This window comes from Bombina bombina, chromosome 3 (genome assembly GCF_027579735.1).
Source record: "Bombina bombina isolate aBomBom1 chromosome 3, aBomBom1.pri, whole genome shotgun sequence".
NCBI lineage: Eukaryota > Metazoa > Chordata > Amphibia > Anura > Bombinatoridae > Bombina > Bombina bombina.
In genome coordinates this window covers 503,196,064-503,220,537 of record NC_069501.1, presented here as the reverse complement: position 1 = coordinate 503,220,537, position 24,474 = coordinate 503,196,064, and the positions used below count along the sequence as shown (strand labels likewise).

The following is a 24,474-nucleotide window of genomic DNA, read 5'->3' as shown; positions in this document are numbered from 1 at the left end:
CAGTACGTTTTTCATATTATTTGTAAATTGAATTGAAAAGTATTTCCAAGTTTGCTGGTTTAATTGCTAGTGTGTTAAACATGTCTGACTCAGAGGAATATCTCTGTGCTATATGTGCTAAAGCCAAAGTGGAGCCCAATATAAATTTATGTACTAATTGCATTGATGCTACTTTAAATAAAAGTCAATCTGTACAAATTGAACATCATTCACCAAACAACGAGAGGAAAGTTATGCCGACTAACTCCCCTCACGTGTCAGTACCTGCATCTCCCGCTCGGGAGGTGCGTGATATTGTAACGCCGGGTACTTCAGGGCGGCCATTACAAATCACATTACAGGACATGGCTAATGTTATGACTGAAGTTTTGTCTAAATTACCAGAACTTAGAGGGAAGCGTGATCACTCTGGGGTGAGAACAGAGTGCGCTGATAATAATAGGGCCATGTCAGATACTGCGTCACAGTATGCAGAACATGAGGACGGAGAGCTTCAATCTGCAGGTGACGGTTCTGATCCTAATAGAGTGGATTCAGACATTTCTTATTTTAAGTTTAAGCTTGAAAACCTCCGCGTACTGCTAGGGGAGGTATTAGCGGCTCTGAATGATTGTAACACCGTTGCAATCCCAGAGAAATTATGTAGGCTGGATAGATACTATGCGGTACCGGCGAGTACTGACGTATTTCCTATACCTAAGAGGCTTACAGAGATAATTTCTAAGGAGTGGGATAGGCCCGGTGTACCCTTTTCCCCCCCTCCTGTATTTAGAAAAATGTTTCCAATAGACGCCACCACACGGGACTTATGGCAGACGGTCCCTAAGGTGGAGGGAGCGGTTTCTACTCTGGCTAAGCGTACCACTATCCCGGTGGAGGATAGCTGTGCCTTTTCAGATCCAATGGATAAAAAATTAGAGGGTTACCTTAAGAAAATGTTTGTTCAACAAGGTTTTATATTGCAACCCCTTGCATGTATTGCGTCTGTCACGGCCGCGGCCGCTTTTTGGTCCGAGTCCCTGGAAGAGACTCTTGACTCAATAACTATAGATGAGATTTCAAACAAGCTTAAAACACTTAAGCTAGCTAATTCGTTTGTTTCAGATGCCGTAGTACATTTGACTAAACTTACGGCTAAGAATTCCGGATTCGCCATTCAGGCACGCAGAGCACTGTGGCTAAAATCCTGGTCAGCTGACGTTACTTCTAAATCTAAGTTACTTAACATACCTTTCAAAGGGCAGACCTTATTCGGGCCCGGTTTGAAAGAAATTATCGCTGACATTACAGGAGGTAAAGGCTATGCCCTGCCTCAAGACAGAGCCAAACCTAGGGCTAGACAGTCTAATTTTCGTTCCTTTCATAATTTCAAGGCAGGAGCAGCATTAACTTCCTCTGCACCAAAACAGGAAGGAGCTGTTGCTCGCTACAGACAAGGCTGGAGACCTAACCAGTCCTGGAACAAGGGCAAGCAGGCCAGAAAACCTGCTGCTGCCTCTAAGACAGCATGAATTGAGGGCCCCCGATCCGGGAACGGATCTAGTGGGGGGCAGACTTTCTCTCTTCGCCCAGGCTTGGGCAAGAGATGTCCAGGATCCCTGGGCGTTAGAGATCATATCTCAGGGATATCTTCTGGACTTCAAATCCTCTCCCCCAAAAGGGAGATTTCATCTGTCAAGGTTGTCGACAAACCAAATAAAGAAAGAGGCGTTTCTACGCTGTGTACAAGATCTTTTACTAATGGGAGTGATCCATCCGGTTCCGCGGTCGGAACACGGACAGGGGTTTTACTCAAATCTGTTTGTGGTTCCCAAGAAAGAAGGAACCTTCAGACCAATCTTGGATTTAAAGATCCTAAACAAATTCCTAAGAGTTCCATCGTTCAAAATGGAAACTATTCGGACAATCCTACCCATGATCCAAAAGGGTCAGTACATGACCACAGTGGATTTAAAGGATGCTTACCTTCACATACCGATTCACAGAGATCATTACCGGTATCTAAGGTTTGCCTTCCTAGACAGGCATTACCAGTTTGTAGCTCTTCCATTCGGATTGGCTACGGCTCCAAGAATCTTCACAAAGGTTCTGGGTGCTCTTCTGGCGGTACTAAGACCGCGAGGAATTTCGGTAGCTCCGTACCTAGACGACATTCTGATACAAGCTTCAAGCTTTCAAACTGCCAAGTCTCATACAGAGTTAGTACTGGCATTTCTAAGGTCGCATGGGTGGAAGGTGAACGAAAAGAAGAGTTCTCTCTTTCCACTCACAAGAGTTCCCTTCTTGGGGACTCTTATAGATTCTGTAGAAATGAAGATCTACCTGACAGAAGACAGGTTAACAAAGCTTCAAAATGCTTGCCGTGTCCTTCATTCCATTCAACACCCGTCAGTGGCTCAATGCATGGAGGTGATCGGCTTAATGGTAGCGGCAATGGACATAGTACCCTTTGCACGCCTACATCTCAGACCGCTGCAATTGTGCATGCTAAGTCAGTGGAATGGGGATTACTCAGATTTGTCCCCTACTCTGAATCTGGATCAAGAGACCAGAAATTCTCTTCTATGGTGGCTTTCTCGGCCACATCTGTCCAGGGGGATGCCATTCAGCAGGCCAGATTGGACAATTGTAACAACAGACGCCAGCCTACTAGGTTGGGGCGCTGTCTGGAATTCTCTGAAGGCTCAGGGATCATGGACTCAGGAGGAGAGTCTCCTGACAATAAACATTCTGGAATTGAGAGCAGTTCTCAATGCCCTTCTGGCTTGGCCCCAGTTAACGACTCGGGGGTTCATCAGGTTTCAGTCGGACAACATCACGACTGTAGCTTACATCAACCATCAAGGAGGGACAAGAAGCTCCCTAGCGATGATGGAAGTATCAAAGATAATTCGCTGGGCAGAGTCTCACTCTTGCCACCTATCAGCAATCCACATCCCGGGAGTGGAGAACTGGGAGGCGGATTTCCTAAGTCGTCAGACTTTTCATCCGGGGGAGTGGGAACTTCATCCGGAGGTCTTTGCCCAAATACTTCGACGTTGGGGCAAACCAGAAATAGATCTCATGGCGTCTCAACAGAACGCCAAGCTTCCTTGTTACGGGTCCAGATCCAGGGATCCGGGAGCGGTCCTGGTAGATGCTTTGACAGCACCTTGGACATTCGGGAGGGCTTATGTGTTTCCACCCTTCCCGATGCTTCCTCGATTGATTGCCAGGATCAAACAGGAGAGAGCATCGGTGATTCTAATAGCACCTGCGTGGCCACGCAGGACCTGGTATGCAGATCTAGTGGACATGTCATCCTGTCCATCTTGGTCTCTGCCTCTGAGACAGGACCTTCTGATCCAGGGTCCCTTCAAACATCAAAATCTAATTTCTCTGAAGCTGACTGCCTGGAAATTGAACGCTTGATTTTATCAAAACGTGGATTTTCAGAGTCAGTAATTGATACCTTAATACAGGCTAGGAAGCCTGTTACCAGAAAGATTTACCATAAAATATGGCGTAAATACTTATATTGGTGCGAATCCAAAGGTTACTCTTGGAGTAAGGTTAGGATTCCTAGGATATTGTCTTTTCTACAAGAAGGTTTAGAAAAGGGTTTATCCGCTAGTTCCTTAAAGGGACAGATCTCAGCTCTGTCCATTCTTTTACACAAACGTCTGTCAGAAGTTCCAGACGTTCAGGCTTTTTGTCAGGCTTTGGCCAGGATTAAGCCTGTGTTTAATACTGTTGCTCCGCCATGGAGTTTAAACTTAGTTCTTAACGTTTTACAGGGTGTTCCGTTTGAACCCCTTCATTCCATTGATATAAAATTGTTATCTTGGAAAGTTCTGTTTTTAATGGCTATTTCCTCGGCTCGAAGAGTCTCTGAGTTATCGGCCTTACATTGTGATTCTCCTTATCTGATTTTTCATTCAGACAAGGTAGTTCTGCGTACTAAACCTGGGTTCTTACCTAAGGTGGTCACTAACAGGAATATCAATCAAGAGATTGTTGTTCCATCCTTGTGTCCTAATCCTTCTTCGAAGAAGGAACGACTTCTACACAATCTGGATGTAGTTCGTGCCCTGAAATTTTATTTACAGGCAACTAAAGATTTTCGACAAACGTCTTCCCTGTTTGTCGTTTAAACTGGTCAGAGGAGAGGTCAAAAAGCTTCTGCTACCTCTCTCTCTTTTTGGCTTCGTAGCATAATACGTTTGGCTTATGAGACTGCTGGACAGCAGCCTCCTGAAAGAATTACAGCTCATTCTACTAGAGCTGTGGCTTCCACTTGGGCCTTTAAGAATGAGGCCTCTGTTGAACAGATTTGCAAGGCTGCAACTTGGTCTTCTCTTCATACTTTTTCCAAATTTTCCAAATTTGACACTTTTGCTTCTTCGGAGGCTGTTTTTGGGAGAAAGGTTCTTCAGGCAGTGGTTCCTTCCGTATAAAGATCCTGCCTGTCCCTCCCGTCATCCGTGTACTTTAGCTTTGGTATTGGTATCCCACAAGTAATGATGACCCGTGGACTGACCACACTTAACAGGAGAAAACATAATTTATGCTTACCTGATAAATTCCTTTCTCCTGTAGTGTGGTCAGTCCACGGCCCGCCCTGTTTTTTATGGCAGGTCAAAATTTTTAAATTATACTCCAGTCACCACTGCACCCTTTAGCTTCTCCTTTCTCGTTGGTTCTCAGTCGAATGACTGGGTGTGACGTAGAGGGGAGGAGCTATATAGCAGCTCTGCTGGGTGATCCTCTTGCACTTCCTGTTGGGGAGGAGTTAATATCCCACAAGTAATGATGACCCGTGGACTGACCACACTACAGGAGAAAGGAATTTATCAGGTAAGCATAAATTATGTTTTCTATTATGTGTTGCTGTAATGTTTCTAAAGATTTGCTGCATCCTGAATATAGAAAAATATATGATACAACTTTGTCACATTATAGGGTATGCACAAATATCGCAATTTTTTTTTCAAAGTTAAAGGGACATAATACTCATATGCTAAATCACTTGAAACTGATGCAGTATAACTGTAAAAAACTGACAGGAAAATATCACCTGAGCATCTCTATGTAAAAAAAGAAGATATTTTACCTCACAATCTCCTCAGCTCACCAGAGTAAGTTCTGTGTAAAAAGTTATACTCAGCTGTTGCTCAGCTGCAGGTAAAAAAAATGAAGAAATGAACAGCAACCAATCAGCATCAGCAGTGCTGAGGTCATGAACTCTTACTGTGATCTCATGAGATTTCACTTGGCTCTCATGAGATTTCATAGTAAACTTCCTTAAACTGAATAGGGAAATAAGATGAGTGTGCACGTAAGCTCACTCCCTTAGCTGTCCTGGGACAGACATACTGATTTGTTGCTTTGAAGTCCTTTACAATGGGATGTGGCTACTGAGGAATTTTTGAGGTAAAATATCTTTCTTTTGATGACCGGGAGTGGGAGAGATGTTTTATGTCCATCAAAAAGTCCTCTATCTCAGCAAACATTGTAGAAACTAACTACAAACTAATCTCCAGATGGTATCTCACGCCCACACGTTTACACAGAATTTACCCATCAGTATCCCCTAGATGCTGGAGGCAATGCGAGGAACAAGCTACCTTGTCTCATATTTGGTGGCACTGTCCACTAATTAGACCTTTCTGGGAACAAATTGAAAGACACATCTCGAAAAAGTTAAACCAAGATATAATACTTGAACCCCAAACAATCTTGCTCCACAACCTCCCCAATCTTAGATGCCAATACAAAAACTCCTTATTTCAGATTCTAATAAATAGCGCCAAAAGACTGATCCCACGACTATGGAAAAAATCCCAAACTCCCACCTTTCAGCAATGGTTAGAGGAGGTCAATCATGTCCTTAAATTAGAAGAGATGTATCATAGCTATTACTCTAGGAAAGACCAATTTCTCAATATACTCTTTCTCTGGAGGCAAGACGGATGACTACTTTAAACACTTTAAGCACTTCAAACACTGAAATTAATACTCACTCGTAAATAACTATCCAACTGTCTAGCGAAAACCCTTCCCCCCTTTCCCCCCTCTCTCTCCCACCGTAACCCTTCATTTCATATATTATTTATATCTTCCATGTTAATGTTATGATAAGTTGTTTTGTTGAAAAACCTGCTGAAATGATGAATGTACAGAATATACACTGGTTTGCAATCTAACGAAATATTATTTTGACTAACTGTATGAATATTGATTCTGTATTCTTTTATTCTGTTAATAAAAAATATTGAATTTAAAAAAAAAAAATATCTTTCTTTTTTACATAGAGATGTTCAGGTGATATTTTCTAGTGAGCTATGCTGCATCACTTTCAAGTGTTTTAACATTTGGGTATCATGGGCCTTTAATAATATTGTGTTGCAGTTGGGAGTACTTGCTATAAAGAGGGTGAGAAACGCTGCTGTTTAGAATAAAAAAATGGGGTTGTGATGACAGTACTGTGTGCATGGATGCATAGTGAAAGTGCTGTGCAATATATACAGTATATTCCATTTAATAATCTGCAAGAACTGAATTAAAGAGTTTAACAGAGATCCATAAATATATTTATATGAGCTCCCTCCAGCAGCTATAACATTTGTATGGGAACTTAGTTTAAAAGATATGTCTCTTTAACACAGTAGCTGTTTGATGATCATATAACTATTTAGTAATGGTAATTATGGAGTTATAACTTCATGCCAGATATTTCATTATATATTTGAGTCACATTTTTCTTCTACACTTAAAGGGACACTGAACCCAAATTTTTTCTTTTGTGATTCAGATAGAGCATAAAATTGTAAGCAGCTTTCTAATTAACTCCTATTATCAACTTTTCTTCTTTCTCTTGGTATCTTTATTTGAAATGCAAGAATGTAAGTTTCGATGCCGGCCCATTTTTGGTGAACAACCTGGGTTGTTCTTGCTGATTGGTGGATAAATTGATCCAGCAATAAAAAAGTGCTGTCCAGAGTTCTGAACCAAAAAGAAAAAGATTAGATGCCTTCTTTTTCAAATAAAGATAGAAAAAATGATAATGGGAGTAAATTAGAAAGTTGCTTAAAATTGTATGCTCTATCTGAATCACGAAAGAAAAAAATTGGGTTCAGTGTCCCTTTAATACGGCTGACCTGAAAGTCATCATTGAAAAGAGATAATGTTCTCCTTAAAATATATTATATATGTCTTCTGAATGCTAAATTCTATTCAAATATTCTATATAATAATGTGATTAAAACAACAACAGTGTGGCAATGTATATGTAACCGAGTAGTGTAATGTAAGTTTTATTTCAGTACTGGAATATAATAGCTGGCTGTCTCAAGTAACCTAGTGGAGTAATGTTATGGTACACTTTAATTCTAGAGAACAACTGCAATGTGGAAACCGCCACGAATGTGTAAAGGGGGCATGGATCTGCCAGCTGAGTCAGTCTCTATCTGCAAAACCGCAGATTTCTGGTTGAAGGTGGGAGTGTCAGGCGGGGTATGCACAGCGCTTCTTCTCACAGTTCTCACTATTTACTTCTGGAGGAAGAATCAGAGGTGAGTGATGACTTCACAAAATTGTTGCTCTTCCCAGAATCCTTTTCACTCCACACTCTAAATTCAGTTATGTGACTGAAGCTTTTAGTCAACAAAGCAGTTTATTATCTAAATGAGGCTATATCATGTTAATAAAAGTATGCAATCAGAAGTACAGATCTATCGTTCAACATGTCAAGTATTGCCAAGAGAAGAAGGTATAAAAGTGAAAATAAATTATATCATCATCTATAATATCAGAATGTATCAAGGCAGTCGATAGAAACCAAAATCTTGTAGCTAATACATTAAATTTAGATGAAAATATTTCAGGAGTTCTACATTACACTAGTTAGCAATTAATTGTTAGGATATTAAACCTTACTGCTTCTGTAAAGAAGATGTATATTCAGAACTGCTTATTTAACTTGTAATTGCAATAATGGTGGTCCACATTTAGAACTGTATGAGGCTGTATTTATTTCTAATGCTTCCAGTCCAAGCTAAACCGATGTACTGAGTGTCCAGTCACCAAGCTCAGTGTTACATTGGATGTCCGTAGTCATTTACGCCTAGATTACGAGTTTTGTGTTAACAGGTGTGTGGTGCTAACGAGCAGTTTATGCTCACCGCTCACAGACAGCACTGGTATTACGGGTTTTTACAAACCCGGCGTTAACCGCAAAAAAGTGATCGTAGAGCAAAATTTTGCTCCACATCTCACCTCAATACCAGCGCTGCTTACGTTAGCGGTGAGCTGGCTGAACGTGCTCGTGCACAATTTCCCCATAGGAATCAATGGGGGAGAGCCGGCTGAAAAAAAACCTAACACCTGCAAAAAAGCAGCGTAAAGCTCTTAACGCAGTCCCATTGATTCCTATGGGGAAAATACATTTATGTCTACACCTAACACCCTAACATGAACCCCGAGTCTAAACACCCTTAATCTTACACTTATTAACCCCTAATCTGCCGCCCCCCCGACATCGCCGACACCTGCATTTATATTATTAACCCCTAATCTGCCGCTCCGGACACCGCCGCCACCTACATTATACTTATGAACCCCTAATCTGCTGCCCCCAACATCGCCGACACCTACATTATATTTATCAACCCCTAATCTGCTGCCCCCAATGTCGCCGCCACCTACCTATACTTATTAACCCCTAATCTGCCATCCCCAACGTTGCTGCCACTAAATTAAAGTTATTAACCCCTAAATCTAAGTCTAACCCTAACACCCCCTAACTTAAATATAATTTAAATGAATCTAAATAAAAACAACTATCATTAACTAAATTATTCCTATTTAAAACTAAATACTTCCCAATAAAATAAACCCTAAGCTAGCTACAATATAACTAATAGTTACATTGTATCTAGCTTAGGGTTTATTTTTATTTTACAGGCAAGTTTATTTAATAACTATTGTACCTAGTTAAAATAAATACAGTTATTAACTATTTAATAACTACCTAGCTAAAATAAATACAAAAGTACCTGTAAAATAAAACCTAACCTAAGTTACAATTACACCTAACACTACTTTATAATTAAATTAATTCCCTAAATTAAATAAAATTATCTAAAGTACAAAAAAACAAACACTAAACTACAGAAAATAAAAAAATTACAAGATTTTTAAACTAATTACACCTAATCTAATCCCCCTAACAAAATAAAAAAGCCCCCCCCAAAATAAAAAAAAACCCTACCCTACACTAAATTACAAATAGCCTTTAAAAGGGCCTTTTGCGGGGCATTGCCCCAAACCCACACAGCCAACCCTACTCTAAAACCCACCCATTCCCCCCTTAAAAAAACTTAACACTAACCCTTGAAGATCACCTTACCGGGAGACGTCTTCATCCAACCGGGCAGAAGTGGTCCTCCAGACGGGCAGAAGTCTTCATCCAAGCCGGGCAGAAGTGGTCCTCCAGACGGGCAGAAGTCTTCATCCAGACGGCATCTTCTATCTTCATCCATCCGGTGCGGAGCGGGTCCATCTTCAAGACATCCGACGCGGAGCATCCTCTTCTGACGACGGCTACTACTGAATGAAGGTTCCTTTAAATGACGTCATCCAAGATGGCGTCCCTTCAATTCCGATTGGCTGATAGAATTCTATCGGCTAATCGGAATTAAGGTAGAAAAAATCCTATTTGCGGAAGCAAAACTGCCTGAGGAACTAAAGATTCCTAAGTAAGACAGGGTTTATGAGGACAGAAAGGCCCCACAAACTTTTCCTGTCCCAGTTCGCATGGCGAATATTATCAGTAGTGAATGGGAAAGAGTTGGAACTCCTTTTTCCCTTTGTCAACTTTTAAGAAGTTATTCCCAGTCCCTGATTCTCAGCTGGAATTGTGGGGTTTCATCCCTAAGGTGGATGGTGCCATTTTGATGCTAGCTAAGCGTACCACTATCCCTCTGGAAGATAGTTCTTCCTTTAGGGAACCTATGGACAAGAAGTTGGAACGTTACCTGAGAAGAATGTTCCAACACACAGGATTTTTATTTCAACCTGCGGCAGCGGTTGCTGCTGTGGCTGGGGTTGCTACCTACTGGTGTGACTCTCTGTCAGAACTCATCTAGGTGGAATCTCCCCTCGAGGATATTCAGGAGAGGATTAAGGCCTTAAGAGTAGCTAACTCCTTTATCTGTGATGCGAATATGCAGATTATACATCAGAACGCAAAGGCTTCAGGCTTTGCGGTCCTAGCTCACAGGGCTCTCTGATTGAAATCTTGGTCTGCGGATATGGTTTCTAAATCCAGACTCCTTTCCTTACCTTTCAAGGGAAAGGTTTTATTTGGTCCACACCTGGACTCTATCATTTCTACTGTTACCGGAGAGGAAAGGTGCTTTCCTTCTGCAGGATAGGAAGAACAGACATAAGGGACGGCAGTCTTCTAATTTTCGTTCCTTTCGTTTGGACAAGTCCCAGAGAACGCAATCATCCTCCATGCCTGAGCAACCCAAGAGTACCTGAAAACCTGCTTAGTCCTGGAATAAGTCCCAGCAGACTAAGAAGCCTGCAGATAACAAATCTGCATGAAGGGACGGCCCCCGATCCGGGATCAGATCGAGTAGAGGGCAGACTGTCATTTTTCTCAGACGCCTGGTTTCAGGATGTTCAGGACCCTTGGGTACTGGAGATTGTATCTTAAGGGTACAGGATAGGATTAAAATCTCATCCGTCCAGGGGCAGATTCCTCCTCTACAGACTGTCTACAAGACCAGAGAAAAGGACAGCCTTTTTAGATTGCGTAAGGGATCTATCCTCCTTAGGAGTAATTGTCCCGGTACCTGCATCAGAAAGAGGTATGGGGTTCTATTCAAACCTCTTTGTGGTTCCCAAAAAGGAGGGAACTTTTCATCCAATTCTGGACTTAAAGTGCTTAAACAAGTTTCTGAGTGTCCCTTCCTTCAAGATGGAGACGGTCAGATTGATCCTTTCCCTGGTTGAGGAAGGACAATTTATGACTACCATCTATCTGAAGGTTACATACCTGCATGTTCCGATCCACAGGGATCATTTTCAGTTCCTAAGGTTTGCATTTCTGGATCAGCACTTTCAGTTTATAGCACTTCCGTTTGGCTTAGCTACTACACCCAGGATATTTACAAAGGTTCTGGGTGCTCTCATGGCTGTAGCCAGATCCCAAGGAATTGCAGTAGCACTGTACCTGGACGATGTCTTGGTACAGGCACCATCTTTTCGTCTGGCAAAAGATCACTCAGAATTTCTTCTGAGTCTTCTTCGGTCTCATGGTTTGAAGATAAACTTGGAAAAGAGTTCTCTTACGCCAAATACCAGGGTGAATTTCCTGGGTACGGGTATAGACTCGGTATCCATGAGGATCTTTCTTACAGATCAGAGACAGCGCAAGCTGACATCAGCGTGCCTTGCCCTCCAGAGCACCTCAAGGTCTTCAGTGGCCCAATGCATGGAGGTGATTGGACTCATGGTGTCTTGTATGGACATTATTCCTTTTGACAGATTCCATCTCAGACCTTTACAACTATGTATGCTGTGACAATGGAATGGCGATCATTCGGACCTGTCCCAACAGATCGTATTGGACAGCCTGTCGAGAGATTCGCTCTCTTGGTGGCTTTGTCAAGATCACCTGTCTCGAGGCACGTGCTTCTTGAGACTGTCCTTGGAGATTTTGACTACAGTCACCAGCCTTTGAGGCTGGGGAGCAGTCTGGGGTGACAGGAAAGCACAAGGTTTGTGGACTCAGGAGTCTACTCTTCCAATCAATATTGTGGAACTGCAGGCAATCTTTAATGCACTGAAGGCTTGGCCCCAGCTGAGTTTGTCCCAGTTTATCAGATTCCAATCAGACAATATAACTACGGTCGCCTACATCAACCATCAAGGAGGAACAAGACGTTCCTTAGCGATGAGGGAGGTGTCCCAAATCTAAGAATGGGCAGAAGCCCACAATTGTATGCTGTCAGGGATCCACATTCCTGGTGTGGACAACTGAAAAGCAGACTTCCTCAGCAGACAATCCTTTCACCCGGGGGAATGGTCCCTCCTCCCTAAAGGTGTTTGCAGAGATTTGCAGCAGATGGGGGATGCCGGAGATAGATCTCATGGCCTCTCGTCTCAATGCTTAACTACCCAGGTACGGGTCAAGATAGAGGGATTCTCATGCAGAGTTGATAGACGCTTTAGCGGTTCCATGGAGGTTTAGACTCATATATCGCTTTCCTCCATTGCCTCTTCTCCCTCGTGTGGTGGCCCGCATCAAGCAGGAGCAAGCATCAATGAGAATCTCCTCTTCTCCTTCCTTGGCTGGGGTGTCTTTGCCTCCTCCGGGAGGGCAGATGTGTTATTTCCCAACAGAAAGTCGTGGACTCTCCCTGCCAGGAAAGAAAGGAATTTATCCGGCAAGCATAAATGTTGTTTTTGAGGCCCTACAGTTTTAGCATAAGAGTGAGTATAATGTAATGTCGCCCGTCAACCATTCCTTCCAAACTCTACATATAAAAAAAGTTTTGGGTATCTCTAATTTAGACGAAAAACGAAATATTCTTTACAATGGAGTTGCAGGCACTTGAAACAGATGTTTAAAGCCCTCACTTGAAGACATTTTCATTGCTCCTCTGAAGAAGTTTTAGAACATGATGCATTTTAGTATCCACACAGTTAAGCTTTTTGTTTTTCTACATACTCAAAAAACATCAAATGTGCTTTGTTGACCCACAGCCTAGAGTACAAGTATTCACGCCTAATGATGAACAGTTCAGGCAAGGATGGAGAGCTCCCAGCAGCTGACAGCTGTGCCATTATGGAAGGAGAAGATGCTGAAGATGATATTCTGTTTAACAACAAACATTCACTTTTGCGCAAGTTCAAATACCTCTCTGGGAAGGTAAAGCCTCATGTAAGTATTCTCTCATTCAGTGTCATCCTCTTCTCCATTGCTCTCTCTTGCCTGTTTTCTATGTCCCTACTTCTCTATCTTTCTATATTGACTTATTTGTTTTTTTTCCAGAGGTCATATGATGGGTTTGACTCTGTACCTCTGAAGACATCAGGAGGTTTGGATATGGACATGTAACTGAAACGACTCACTATACTGGCCCCAACTGGTCAGACAATGAGTTTTTAATGAGTTCATACCAATTAGCCAATTAGCACTCACCGCTGCAGTAATCAGACCATAAGAAAATCCATGCAAACCAGATATCTCAAGCTACAACAGTACTGGGCTACATATTATGATAGGATTTAACCAAAAGCTGGAGCTGTCAGTAACCACCCACAAGTGATGTCTGAGCCACTTAGTATGAAATGCCAATGTTTTGAGACACTTTAGACCACTGCCACATGTATTTATATTGGTTCCCATTGTTAATAAGTATTTTTCATGAACCGTATGCTCAGTACAAGCCTTGTTAAACAACAACACACAAAACACACATAAAATAATACGATGCAGGGTTCAGGTACTTTTTCATATAATTTAGGTAGAACTCCAAATCATACCTTTCTACAAATTTTACACCATCCAGCAGCTTTATCCAAAACCGTCCTCTGGCCTTTTTTTTATTTTTATTTATGTAAGATAAGTACTGAAGGAACTTTACATTCTATAAATTACATAGTTTGACCATTTAATTTAAAAAAAAAGAGAAAAATCCCTAAGTGTCTTGAAAAACTTACTGTGGTTAAACTGTTTTTATTTACATTTTATTACTCTGTTGTTTTTAACTAATGCTGAACTATTATTTTATGTGGATATACATGCACTGTGTTTAAGGGGGGGGGGGGGGGAAGAAAAAGGACAAATGGCAGTTTGTAGAAAAATTTCAGTTTTGTACATTAAATGCAATAGTTTTGAAGTTTGGAATAACTACTCTGTGTGTTGTTGAAAGTAATATGGAAATCTATGCAGATAATTGATGTGGCATATGAAAGATTAACCAACAAGCTCCCAACCACTGGACCCGTCAATACTGTACACCGCCATCTCAGCATAGGCCAGATCTTAAGAAACACGCACATAAGCAAATGCTTGGAAGCAATAGGAACAATCCATTTCTCTGCTACCCATAAAAAAAGTTGACACTCTCAATTACACAAGATGAATAACAATATTACACCTAACCAAATATATATATCTCATCCTGAGTGTGCTCACCCCGTGACTATTACCCCTCCACCCACATCTCAGTAAGCATGCTTAGGATCCAGACGGCTGTGACATCAGTCAATGATAGTGGGCTTTATGATGCCTCTCTGGGATTATGGATGGCCCAGACTGCTGGGGCTCAGTTGAAGGGCAGGTTGCCTTTTCTGCCACCTCTCTTTATTAATGGTATTCCAGGGAAGATTCTTTGTAAATTGTAACACAAGTTGGTGAGTATGACCTTTGTGACAGACAATGCCTCCACCCTCAGAGGAGGAAACTTGTCATCTGCTGCTAGGCAGGGAAATATGAAGCTTATTACAACTGCTGGTGTTGGTGAACTTTGTGATATCACTCAGTAATCATAAAAAGGCACAGATCTGGCCACAGAAAACTGCTGTAGTCCAAAAGATAGTAAAACACAATTCCAGATTTCTTGGCACAGACAGCGCATACTCACATTAGTGGAATAGTAAAAGGGAAGACTAGCTAGAATGACGGCCCTTTATACAGGGTGGAACTGTTTTTGGTCACACGCTACAAGGATCTTAGGAACTAATGCAGGTGAGTCAAAGCGCAGTGTCCACCTTTTATTCAGATTGGGAAAACACTAACAAGAAACCAGCACCCATGACCTAGCTTTATCTGCATTTTTTGCATTACCAGGCTGGAGGTGAGATGAGATGGGGAAGCTGGTTTGGAACATTTATTTTTGCAAAGAAAGGATGTTGTTTCTCTGTCAGTTGTAAAGCACTGACCTCACAGTGTGCCACAGAGATTTTTTCTTCTAAGCTAAGGAAAAGTAACAGTAGGCCAGGCTAGGAATAATCTGTGCTTGTCTCATAAGGGATGGGCTGTAGTCCAGCAGGCCTTTAAGTGCGATATGTGCTGCAGGCTTCTCTGGCATACAGAAGGTTAACCCACAAGCTCTTCAACTACGGTACTCTTCAATACTTTACACTGCCATCTCAGCAAAGGCCAGTCCTTAGGAAGCATGCACACACGCAAAGACTTGGAAGAAATAGGATAAATCAATATCTGCTACTTTACGCAAGGGAAATAATAATACTACACCTAACCAAATAAATATGTGTTTTGTATATATATTACTACTTAAGTGAGTTCACCCCATGGCTAGAGTCATCTCTAACCACATCTCAGCAAGCATGTTCAGGTCTCAGAGAGCTGTGACATCAGTCAGTGATAGCAAGGTTTATGATGTCCCTAAGTGATCATGGAGAGACCAGACTGCTACGACTCAGTTTGCCTTTTTTGCTACCTTTCATTATGTATAGCATGCCAAGGAAGACACTTTGTAACACTAGTTGTTGAGTATGACCTTTGTGACTTCCATAAGTGACCATAAAAACTCACACCCCAGAGCACAACAGACAGCACCTCCACCCTCAGAGGAGAACACTTGTCCTCCACTGCTATGCATGGAAAGATGTGGCTTATAACAGTAATAGGGATGGTGACCTTTGTGACATAACTCAGTGATCATAAAAAGGCTGTGATATCAGATTTTACTCTGTAAAGATAAGTAATAAAATAGTTGAACCACAACTGCTGAAAATGTAAATATGTTTGTTGTAGCAAGGATTAAACCGGATTGAAACAATAATTACTTAAAGAAGCAATGTATAAACCCAGGAATAATCTCAGCTATTACTAGATGGTAATACAAGAGCAAGCAGTTTCTATGGCTGCCACCTCTGAGTATATAAATACACACAGCAAGAAACCCTTGTCTATATACCAATTGTAGGATAACCGGTAACACAGAGCTTACACAGAGTAACCCCCGCTAAGTGAAATCAGTGTAAGTGGAACGTAATCACTAACTGGATAACAGTCTGATATAAGCGTAAATATACTGGCCAGTAAAGATATGGTACCTGAATGAAGTCTTTAGGAGGGCTTAGAGTGAGCGGTCAGAGAGGCACAAGCTGGATGGCAGATCGGAGCGGCAGCGCTAGCCGAAGTTGGCGTGTGACGTCACCGCTAGAGGAAGCAGGAGGGAGACAACAGCTGTTCGTTGCTAGATGGGCGTAGCAGAAGTGGAGTCAGCTGTACGCAAGTGGAAATCTGCAACAGGCAGAGTTTGAATGCGTAGGAGCAATGAGAGGCAAAATTACAGCAGGTTGAAGCACATTAGGTGAATGAGTATCAATATCAAGCAACGTATAGAGATGGGAGGAGGCTTTTATAGCAGAGAAGGAAATTGGTAATTTGAGTAAAAGGCACAGATATGGCACTTACGAATAGAGAATAAGGGACAGGGTAGTCATAACATGACAGGATGCCCTCCCCAGAGAGCCACTCCGTGGCTCATGGACGTGGACGGTCTGGGTTCCTCTGGTGGAAGCGAGAAATAAGCCTAGGAGCAGAAATGTTGACAGCGGGTTCCCAGGAGTTATGTTCCTCAGTATAACCTTTCCAACGTATGAGGTACTGCAAATGTCCACGGAATAATCTGGAATCTAAGATAGATTGGACCTCATATTCGATATTGGGGTCGATGCTCACTTGAGCTATTTGTTGATTAGGAGTGAAGTCCCGTACAGTCCGGTAAGGTTTAACCAAAGAGACATGAAATGTCGGGTGTATCTTAAGAGTACTTGGTAGTTGTAAGCGAACGGCATTGTCATTGATGATCTTGATTATTGGATATGGACCAATGAATAAAGGTGAGAGTTTTTTACTGGGAGTATTAAGACGAAGATTCTTAGTTGACAACCATACTAAATCCCCGAGTGAGTAGTGTGGTGGAGAACACCTTCTAAGGTCATAATATTGCTTTTGCTTATTTTTTGCATCTTCTATAGCCTGAGTTACTACGATGAAATTTGAGGAGATTGTGCTGGAGAGATCACTGATATGTGGTGAGGAGGTTCCTTCAGGAAGTAGATGGAAAGTAGGATGGAAGCCATAATTTATGAAGAATGGTGTCTGCTTTGTAGTAGAATGGACATTGTTATTAAATGCAAACTCCGCATAAGGGAGATGTTGAGTCCAGGTGTCCTGGTTAAACTGACAGTAACATCGTAGAAATTGCTCAATGCTCTGGTTAGACCTCTCGGTCTGACCGTTGGTCTGGGGATGATAGGAAGATGAGAGCCGTTTATCAATATTGAAGACCTTGCAGAATTCGGACCACAAACCACTAGTGAACTGGGAACCACGGTCTGAAAGGATCCGTTGTGGAAGTCCATGAAGTTTGAAAACCTTAGTTAGAAGTAGTTGTATTGTTTCTGCAGCAGAAGGCAACTTGTGATAGGGTATCAGATGTAACATTTTGCTGAATAGATCTACCACAACAAGGATTGTCGTGTTATTACATGATCTCGGAAGATCAACAATATAATCTAAGGCAATATCTGCCCAGGGTCGTGTCGGTGTAGGGCGTGGCATCAATAACCCATATGGTCGATGTTTTGATCTTTTAGAGGTGGCACAAACAGAACAAGTGTTGATGTAGTCTGTAATGTCTGCATTCATTTCAGGCCACCAATAAGATCTTTTAATAAGATCCTGAGCTTTGTGTATTCCGGTGTGACCTGCGAGTAGAGATTCGTGGGCAGAATGAAGTAACAATTTTCTGATAGAGGGTGGTACATATAACCTTTCACCATGATAGTACAAGGAGTCTTTTTTTTGTTGTAGGAGTTTTAAGGTTTTTTTTAAGTCTTGATGTTGTTCATCCCTGAAATAGGGGATAGAGTCGAGGAGGAAAAGAAGGAACTTATTTTCAGGTATTACTGACTGTTTTGGAAAAGTAAAGGAAGAATGACCAGGTAGACGTGAAAGGGCGTCCGCTTTTCCGTTTCTAGCAGCAGGCCTATAGGTGATAAGAAAATCAAATCTGGCAAAGTATAAGTTCCAACGAACTTGACGAGCACTAAGAGTTTTTGTAGATTTAAGGTACTGTAAATTGCGGTGGTCAGTGAAAACGAGGGTAGGATGGGTAGCACCCTCGAGCAGGTGGCGCCACTGTTCAAAGGCAACCTTGATGGCGAGCAGTTCCTTATCGCCCACTGGGTAGTGCATCTCCGGGGTGGTTAAACACCTAGAGTAGTAGGCGACCGGGTGCAATGGTTTTTGTAGGTTTTCTCTTTGCGAGAGGACAGCACCAATAGCAAAGTCTGAGGCATCAACCTCCAGAACAAATTGGAGCTGACTGTTTGGGTACCGAAGGATAGGGGCCGTAGTGAATTTCTGTTTCAAATGGTCAAAAGCCTTTTGTGAGCCTGTGGTCTAAAGAAATTTGTTAAGAGATTTTGTTAGGTTGGTAAGAGGCTTAGCTATAAAGGCAAAGTTTTTTATGAATTTCCGGTAAAAATTTGCAAAGCCTAAAAAGCTTTGTACTTGTTTCCTATTTGTTGGTTGAGGCCAATTCATTATAGTAGTAATTTTAGAGTCATACATCTGTATACCGGACTCTGAAATCTGATAACCAAGGAATGAGATATTTTTTGTGTGGAATATACACTTCTCAGCCTTGGCGTAAAGAGAATGTGAGCGAAGTCGTGAGAGTACTTGTCTAACATGTTTAATATGTTCTAAAGTTGTTTTTGAATATATTAAGATATCATCAAGATAAATCACGACAAAGGTGTCTAGGATATCTTTGAATATATCGTTAATAAAGTGCTGGAAGGTTGCCGGAGCGTTGCAGAGACCGAATGGCATAACGGTATACTCGTACAAACCATAACGGGTACGAAACGCTGTCAGCCACTCGTCTCCAGTTCTCATACGTACAAGATTATACGCGCCACGTAGGTCCAGCTTGGTAAAAATTTTGTCACCTTCCAGTCGTTCGATCAGCTGTGGAATAAGGGGCAAGGGGTAACGGTTCTTAAGCGTAACCTTGTTTAGTTGCCTATAGTCCACTATAGGTCTAAGAGTGCCATCCTTATTTTTCACAAAGAACATTCCCGCAGCCGCCGGGGAGGTAGATGGTCTTATGAAGCCCTTCTGTAGGTTTTCTTCGATGTAAGACTTTAAGTGTTCTAACTCCGGTTTGGATAGAGGGAAGATGTGTCCACATGGTATGACTGCACCTGGTAATAAATCAATGGGGCAGTCATATTTACGATGTGGTGGTAAGTTTTGGGATTCCTTTTTACTAAAAACGTCAAGGAAATCTAAATACTCAGGAGGAATATCAAAGTCATTTAAATTTCCTGGGGTTTGTAATAGTAAAGCAGGGAAGCAAGTAGTAACACAATAATCAGAATTAAATTTTACAGTGAGAGTGGACCAGTTAATAAAGGGATTATGTTGTTTCAACCATTGCAGACCTAATATGAGAGGAAAGACAGGGGACGTTATGACATCTAAGGTGATATACTCCCTATGGTGGTCTTGTGTGGAAAGCAAAAGAGGTATAGTTTCAAACATAACAGGTCCTGAAGACAAAACCTCCCCATCTATTCCCCTTAAAGGAACAGGAGTCTTTTTTTTATAAGTGGTATTTTATTTAATGTGGCAAACAACACATCAATATAAGAGGCGGAAGCGCCAGAGTCAATTATCCCGGTAACGGTCACCCGGAGTTGGTCCCACTGCAAGGAAAGGGATAAATTACAATAGTTGGTTGGATATGAGACAGTGTTTATAGAATAATAAGGGTAGCAACTCTTACCCTTATTCTGTCTCTGTAAGATAGGACAGGCCTTCACTGTGTGTTCATCTGATGCACAGTACTTGCACAAATTCTGGGTGCGTCGTAGTAGTTTTTCATGGTTGCTTAAGGGGCCTTTCAGGAAGGCGATGTCCATAGGTTCACTGGTGTTCTTAGGATGAGTGGAGGAGACTGATGTAGGGGTATGTTTTTTATATGTAGTATCATGATAAGCTCTTTCATGTTGTCTCTCTCTGAGCCTTCTGTCAATGCTAATAGATAGATTTATTAATTCCTCTAAAGTGTGGGGTATCTCTATACGTGAGAGCTCATCCTTAATAGCCTCTGACAACCCTAAGCGGAATTGTTTTTTTAGTGATCGGTTATTCCACTGGGTATCTTTAGCTAGCCTCTTAAAGTCTGATATATACTCCTCTACATCCCTTTTTCTCTGCTTTAATGACCGCATAGATGTTTCAGCGGTTAGTTGCTTGTATGGGTCATCATAAAGCTGACCTAATGCAGAAAAGAAAGATTCTAGGGAATTGAGAATATCGTCATTATTTTCTAGAAAAGAGTTGGCCCGACTCCTAGGGTCTGCCCTCAAATAGGAAATGGTGGTCATAACTTTAACTCTGTCATTAGGGTAAGTATAAGGTTTTAGTGCAAATAACAAGAGACAGGAGTTTTTAAAGTCCCTAAATTGCTTTCTATCACCTGAGAATAAATCTGGGAGACTAACTTGAGGTTCCTGGAAACGTGTTCTACTGTCAACAAAATCTTTAATATAAGCTTTTAACCCCACATTTTCTTGTTTTAGTGTGTTAAGACCATCAGTTAACAAATCCACTTTCTGGGAAAGAGACTGTATATTACTTGACATCTCAGCTGGGTCCATTTTAGTTTTTTAGGCTTGATATTCTGTGATATCAGATTTTACTCTGTAAAGATAAGTAATAAAATAGTTGAACCACAACTGCTGAAAATGTAAATATGTTTGTTGTAGCAAGGATTAAACCGGATTGAAACAATAATTACTTAAAGAAGCAATGTATAAACCCAGGAATAATCTCAGCTATTACTAGATGGTAATACAAGAGCAAGGAGTTTCTATGGCTGCCACCTCTGAGTATATAAATACACACAGCAAGAAACCCTTGTCTATATACCAATTGTAGGATAACCGGTAACACAGAGCTTACACAGAGTAACCCATGCTAAGTGAAATCAGTGTAAGTGGAACGTAATCACTAACTGGATAACAGTCTGATATAAGCGTAAATATACTGGCCAGTAAAGATATGGTACCTGAATGAAGTCTTTAGGAGGGCTTAGAGTGAGCGGTCAGAGAGTCACAAGCAGGATGGCAGATCGGAGCGGCAGCGCTAGCCGAAGTTGGCGTGTGACGTCACCGCTAGAGGAAGTAGGAGGGAGACAACAGCTGTTCGTTGCTAGATGGGCGTAGCAGAAGTGGAGTCAGCTGTACGCAAGTGGAAATCTGCAGCAGGCAGAGTTTGAATGCGTAGGAGCAATGAGAGACAAAATTACAGCAGGTTGAAGCACATTAGGTGAATGAGTATCAATATCAAGCAACGTATAGAGATGGGAGGAGGCTTTTATAGCGGAGAAGGAAATTGGTAATTTGAGTAAAAGGCACAGATATGGCACTTACGAATAGAGAATAAGGGACAGGGTAGTCATAACATGACAAAGGCATAGCTCTGGCCAGAAAAAAACACTGTGCTATACTTAAAAGGAACTAACTCTTGCCGTCTCATGCAGGGTAATGTCAGATGATGAGGTTTGTCCCCCCCCCCAACAGCAATGTTTTATATTTAGGAAGTATATCTGAAACAGAGCTGGGTGACCATAAACATGGTGACATCAACCAGTCACCTCCAAGCGGTCAGTTCTTTGCCACTGCAAACTGTTGCTCCCTTTCTAAAGTTCCACAGCACTTCTTCTCTGGTGATTTAGTGGTTAGGATTTGGTGCTTTCTTCACCATGGCCTGGGCTTTATACCTTTCAGGGAAAAGGCTGTTTTGCCTGCATGAACAAAGCATGCTCACGTCAGCAGAATAGTATAAGCAAAGACTTGCTGGAACAATGGGATTTGTATACAGAGGGGAACTAATGCAAGTGTGTCAATGCTCAGTGCCCACATTTTATTCAAATCGAGATAACGCAAGAATGCAGAACCCACAACCTAGCTTTATCTTCCTTTTTTTAATTACCAGGCTGGAGGTGAGATAAGATGGGGAAGCAGTTTTGGAACATTTCGGATTGCAAAGGGGGGATATTGTTTCCCTGTCAGCATGGATATCTTTCCATAAGTAGAAAGGAAGAATCTCAGTGTGTCAAAAAGATAAAAAAAAATTAAGTTAAGGGAAAGTAACAGGAGGCCCAATTATGTTTCACAATGTTGCCAACAGTCCCAAATCTCCCGGGACAATCCCGGGATTTTTCTTTTTTTGTTGTTGTTAATTGTCCTGGGAATTTTCCCAGAGAAGCGGGTTGTGTGGTTGACCCGCTCCTGCTGACTGCTTCTGTTGTCTTGCCATGATCATGAAATCAGTAATGTTGAGAAGATGCAGCACTGCTGGAAGTTGTTTTATGGGTCTGAGTAGTCACTACATTCCAGCAACAACTCTCTCCCCCCCTCCACTCTTCTGGTGTCTGTTTTTTATCACAACCACATTCAGGTGGTCCGGAGAAGAAGGGGTGGCACTCTGGTAGCTGAGCTCAGCTTTGCAAATTGTTAAAGCACGCTACACTTATTTAGCATTACACCCCGCCCACTTAGTCCCTTCCTTGTAATGACTCCAGACTCCACTGTGAAAACAGTTCCTTGCGGCACATAGTCAGTGGAAAAGAAGGTAGGGATTATAACATGGAAAATTACCATAGCAACAATGTATATAAAATAATAAATGTATGCGTCTATAGCACATCTGCAGTTTGTTTCCATTTCAGTTGTATACCCTATAAGGAAATATAATACACATCCAAGCAAAATGTGTATACTATCTACTCTGTCACTGAATTTGAATGGGCAATATGGTTAACTCTTTGTATATGAGAGAGGGCTACAACATACAGTAAAGCATTCAAGAGGCTAACATACACACCCACCATCCAATCTGCACTAGAATAATGTGGGGAACTAGACTAAAGGAATGAACCAAACAGCAATGTCTGCACTTAGGGGTCTATTGAAAATACATTTATTAATGAAACATTATAATCAGGATGCGTTCATGTTTTTTTAAATCTGTATATTATGTTAAAATGTGTGAAGGGTAACATGATTAACAGTGATAGAGAGGAGGTACTAAACCAATTCTTTTCTTCAGTATACACAAGAGAGGAACCAAAGGGACGTACATTGAATCAAACTAAAACATACAAGCCAATACCAATAACTGGGTTATCTCTAGAGGATATCTGGAAAAAGTGGATAATATTAGGGTAAATAAAACTCCAGATGACATACAGGGAACTTAGCACTGTTATAAACAAACCTCTACTCTTAATTTTTCAAGACTCATTATCCTCAGGCATAGTTCCCCAGACTAGCGTGAAGCTGATGTGGTGCCACTTTTTAAAAAGGGTAGCAGGGCTGCTTCAGAAAGCTAAAGACCAGTTAGTCTGACATTATTAGTGGGGAAGATATTTGAAGGGATTATAAGGGATTATATTGATGAGTATATTCGTGTAAACAAGATTATGAGTTCAAATCAGCATGGTTTTATGAGAAATAGATCATGTCAAATTATTCTAATTAGTAAGTAAAAATATAGATAAGGGAGAATCAGTTGATATGATATACTTGGATTTTGCAAAGGCTTTTGATACAGTGCCACATGAGAGATTAATGTGCAAAATTAAGGGACTGGGAATAGCTAAAAATGTTCATGGATAAATAACTGGATAAAAGACAGGGAGCAATGAATAGTAGTAAATGGATCATACTCCAATTGGACAGAGGTAATCCATGGAGTCCCCAAGGGATCAATACTGAGCCCTGTTCTTTTTAATATTTTTTTAATGACTTGGAGCTAGGATTGAGTAATAACATCTCTATTTTTGCAGATGATGCAGTTATGTAAGGTCATTAGGTCAGTGGAGGATGACATTCCTTTGCAAGGGGATTCGCAAAAATTGGAAGAATGGGCTGGTAAATTGAAAATAAGATGTAATACTGGAAAATTTAATAAGTAGGCAACCTATTATTTAAATGGGGCTACACTTAGCAAAAGAGAGGAGAAAAGGGATTTGGGAGTAGTAATAGATAACAAGCTAAAGATAAGCGTACAATGCAGGGCAGTGGCTTCTAAGGCTAATAAGATACTAGCATGTATTTAAAGAGGCATTGATGCAAGAGAGGAAAGCATAATTCTGTTACTATATAAATATCTAGTAAGACCTTACCTTGAGTATGGAGTGCAGTCCTGGGGACCAATCTCAGAAAAAGACATTGCAGAGTTAGAAAAAGTTCAGAGAAGGGCCACAAAATTAATAAGGGGCAAGCTAGGGTCACCCAATCTGAGCCTCCCACCCAAAAAAAAATAATAATAATAATAAAATACCCCATTTGTCTGATCATGTCAATATTTGTAAATATTGACACTGATCAGTGTGGATCTCCCTCCCTCTCCTCACT

General features: G+C 41.3%; 1 protein-coding gene across 1 annotated transcript in view; it reads left to right on the top strand.

Annotated features, from left to right (window-relative positions):
* ELAPOR1 (endosome-lysosome associated apoptosis and autophagy regulator 1) overlaps positions 1-13,757 on the top strand; it is a 78,575-nt gene extending 64,818 nt beyond the window's left edge. The window contains exons 18-20 of the mRNA XM_053704735.1: positions 7,375-7,553; positions 12,757-12,934; positions 13,046-13,757. Of these exons, the coding sequence (XP_053560710.1) occupies positions 7,375-7,553; positions 12,757-12,934; positions 13,046-13,111 (423 nt within the window). The 3' untranslated portion in view covers positions 13,112-13,757. The remainder of the gene's footprint in view (positions 1-7,374; positions 7,554-12,756; positions 12,935-13,045) is intronic.
* Positions 13,758-24,474: the final 10,717 nt, after the last annotated feature.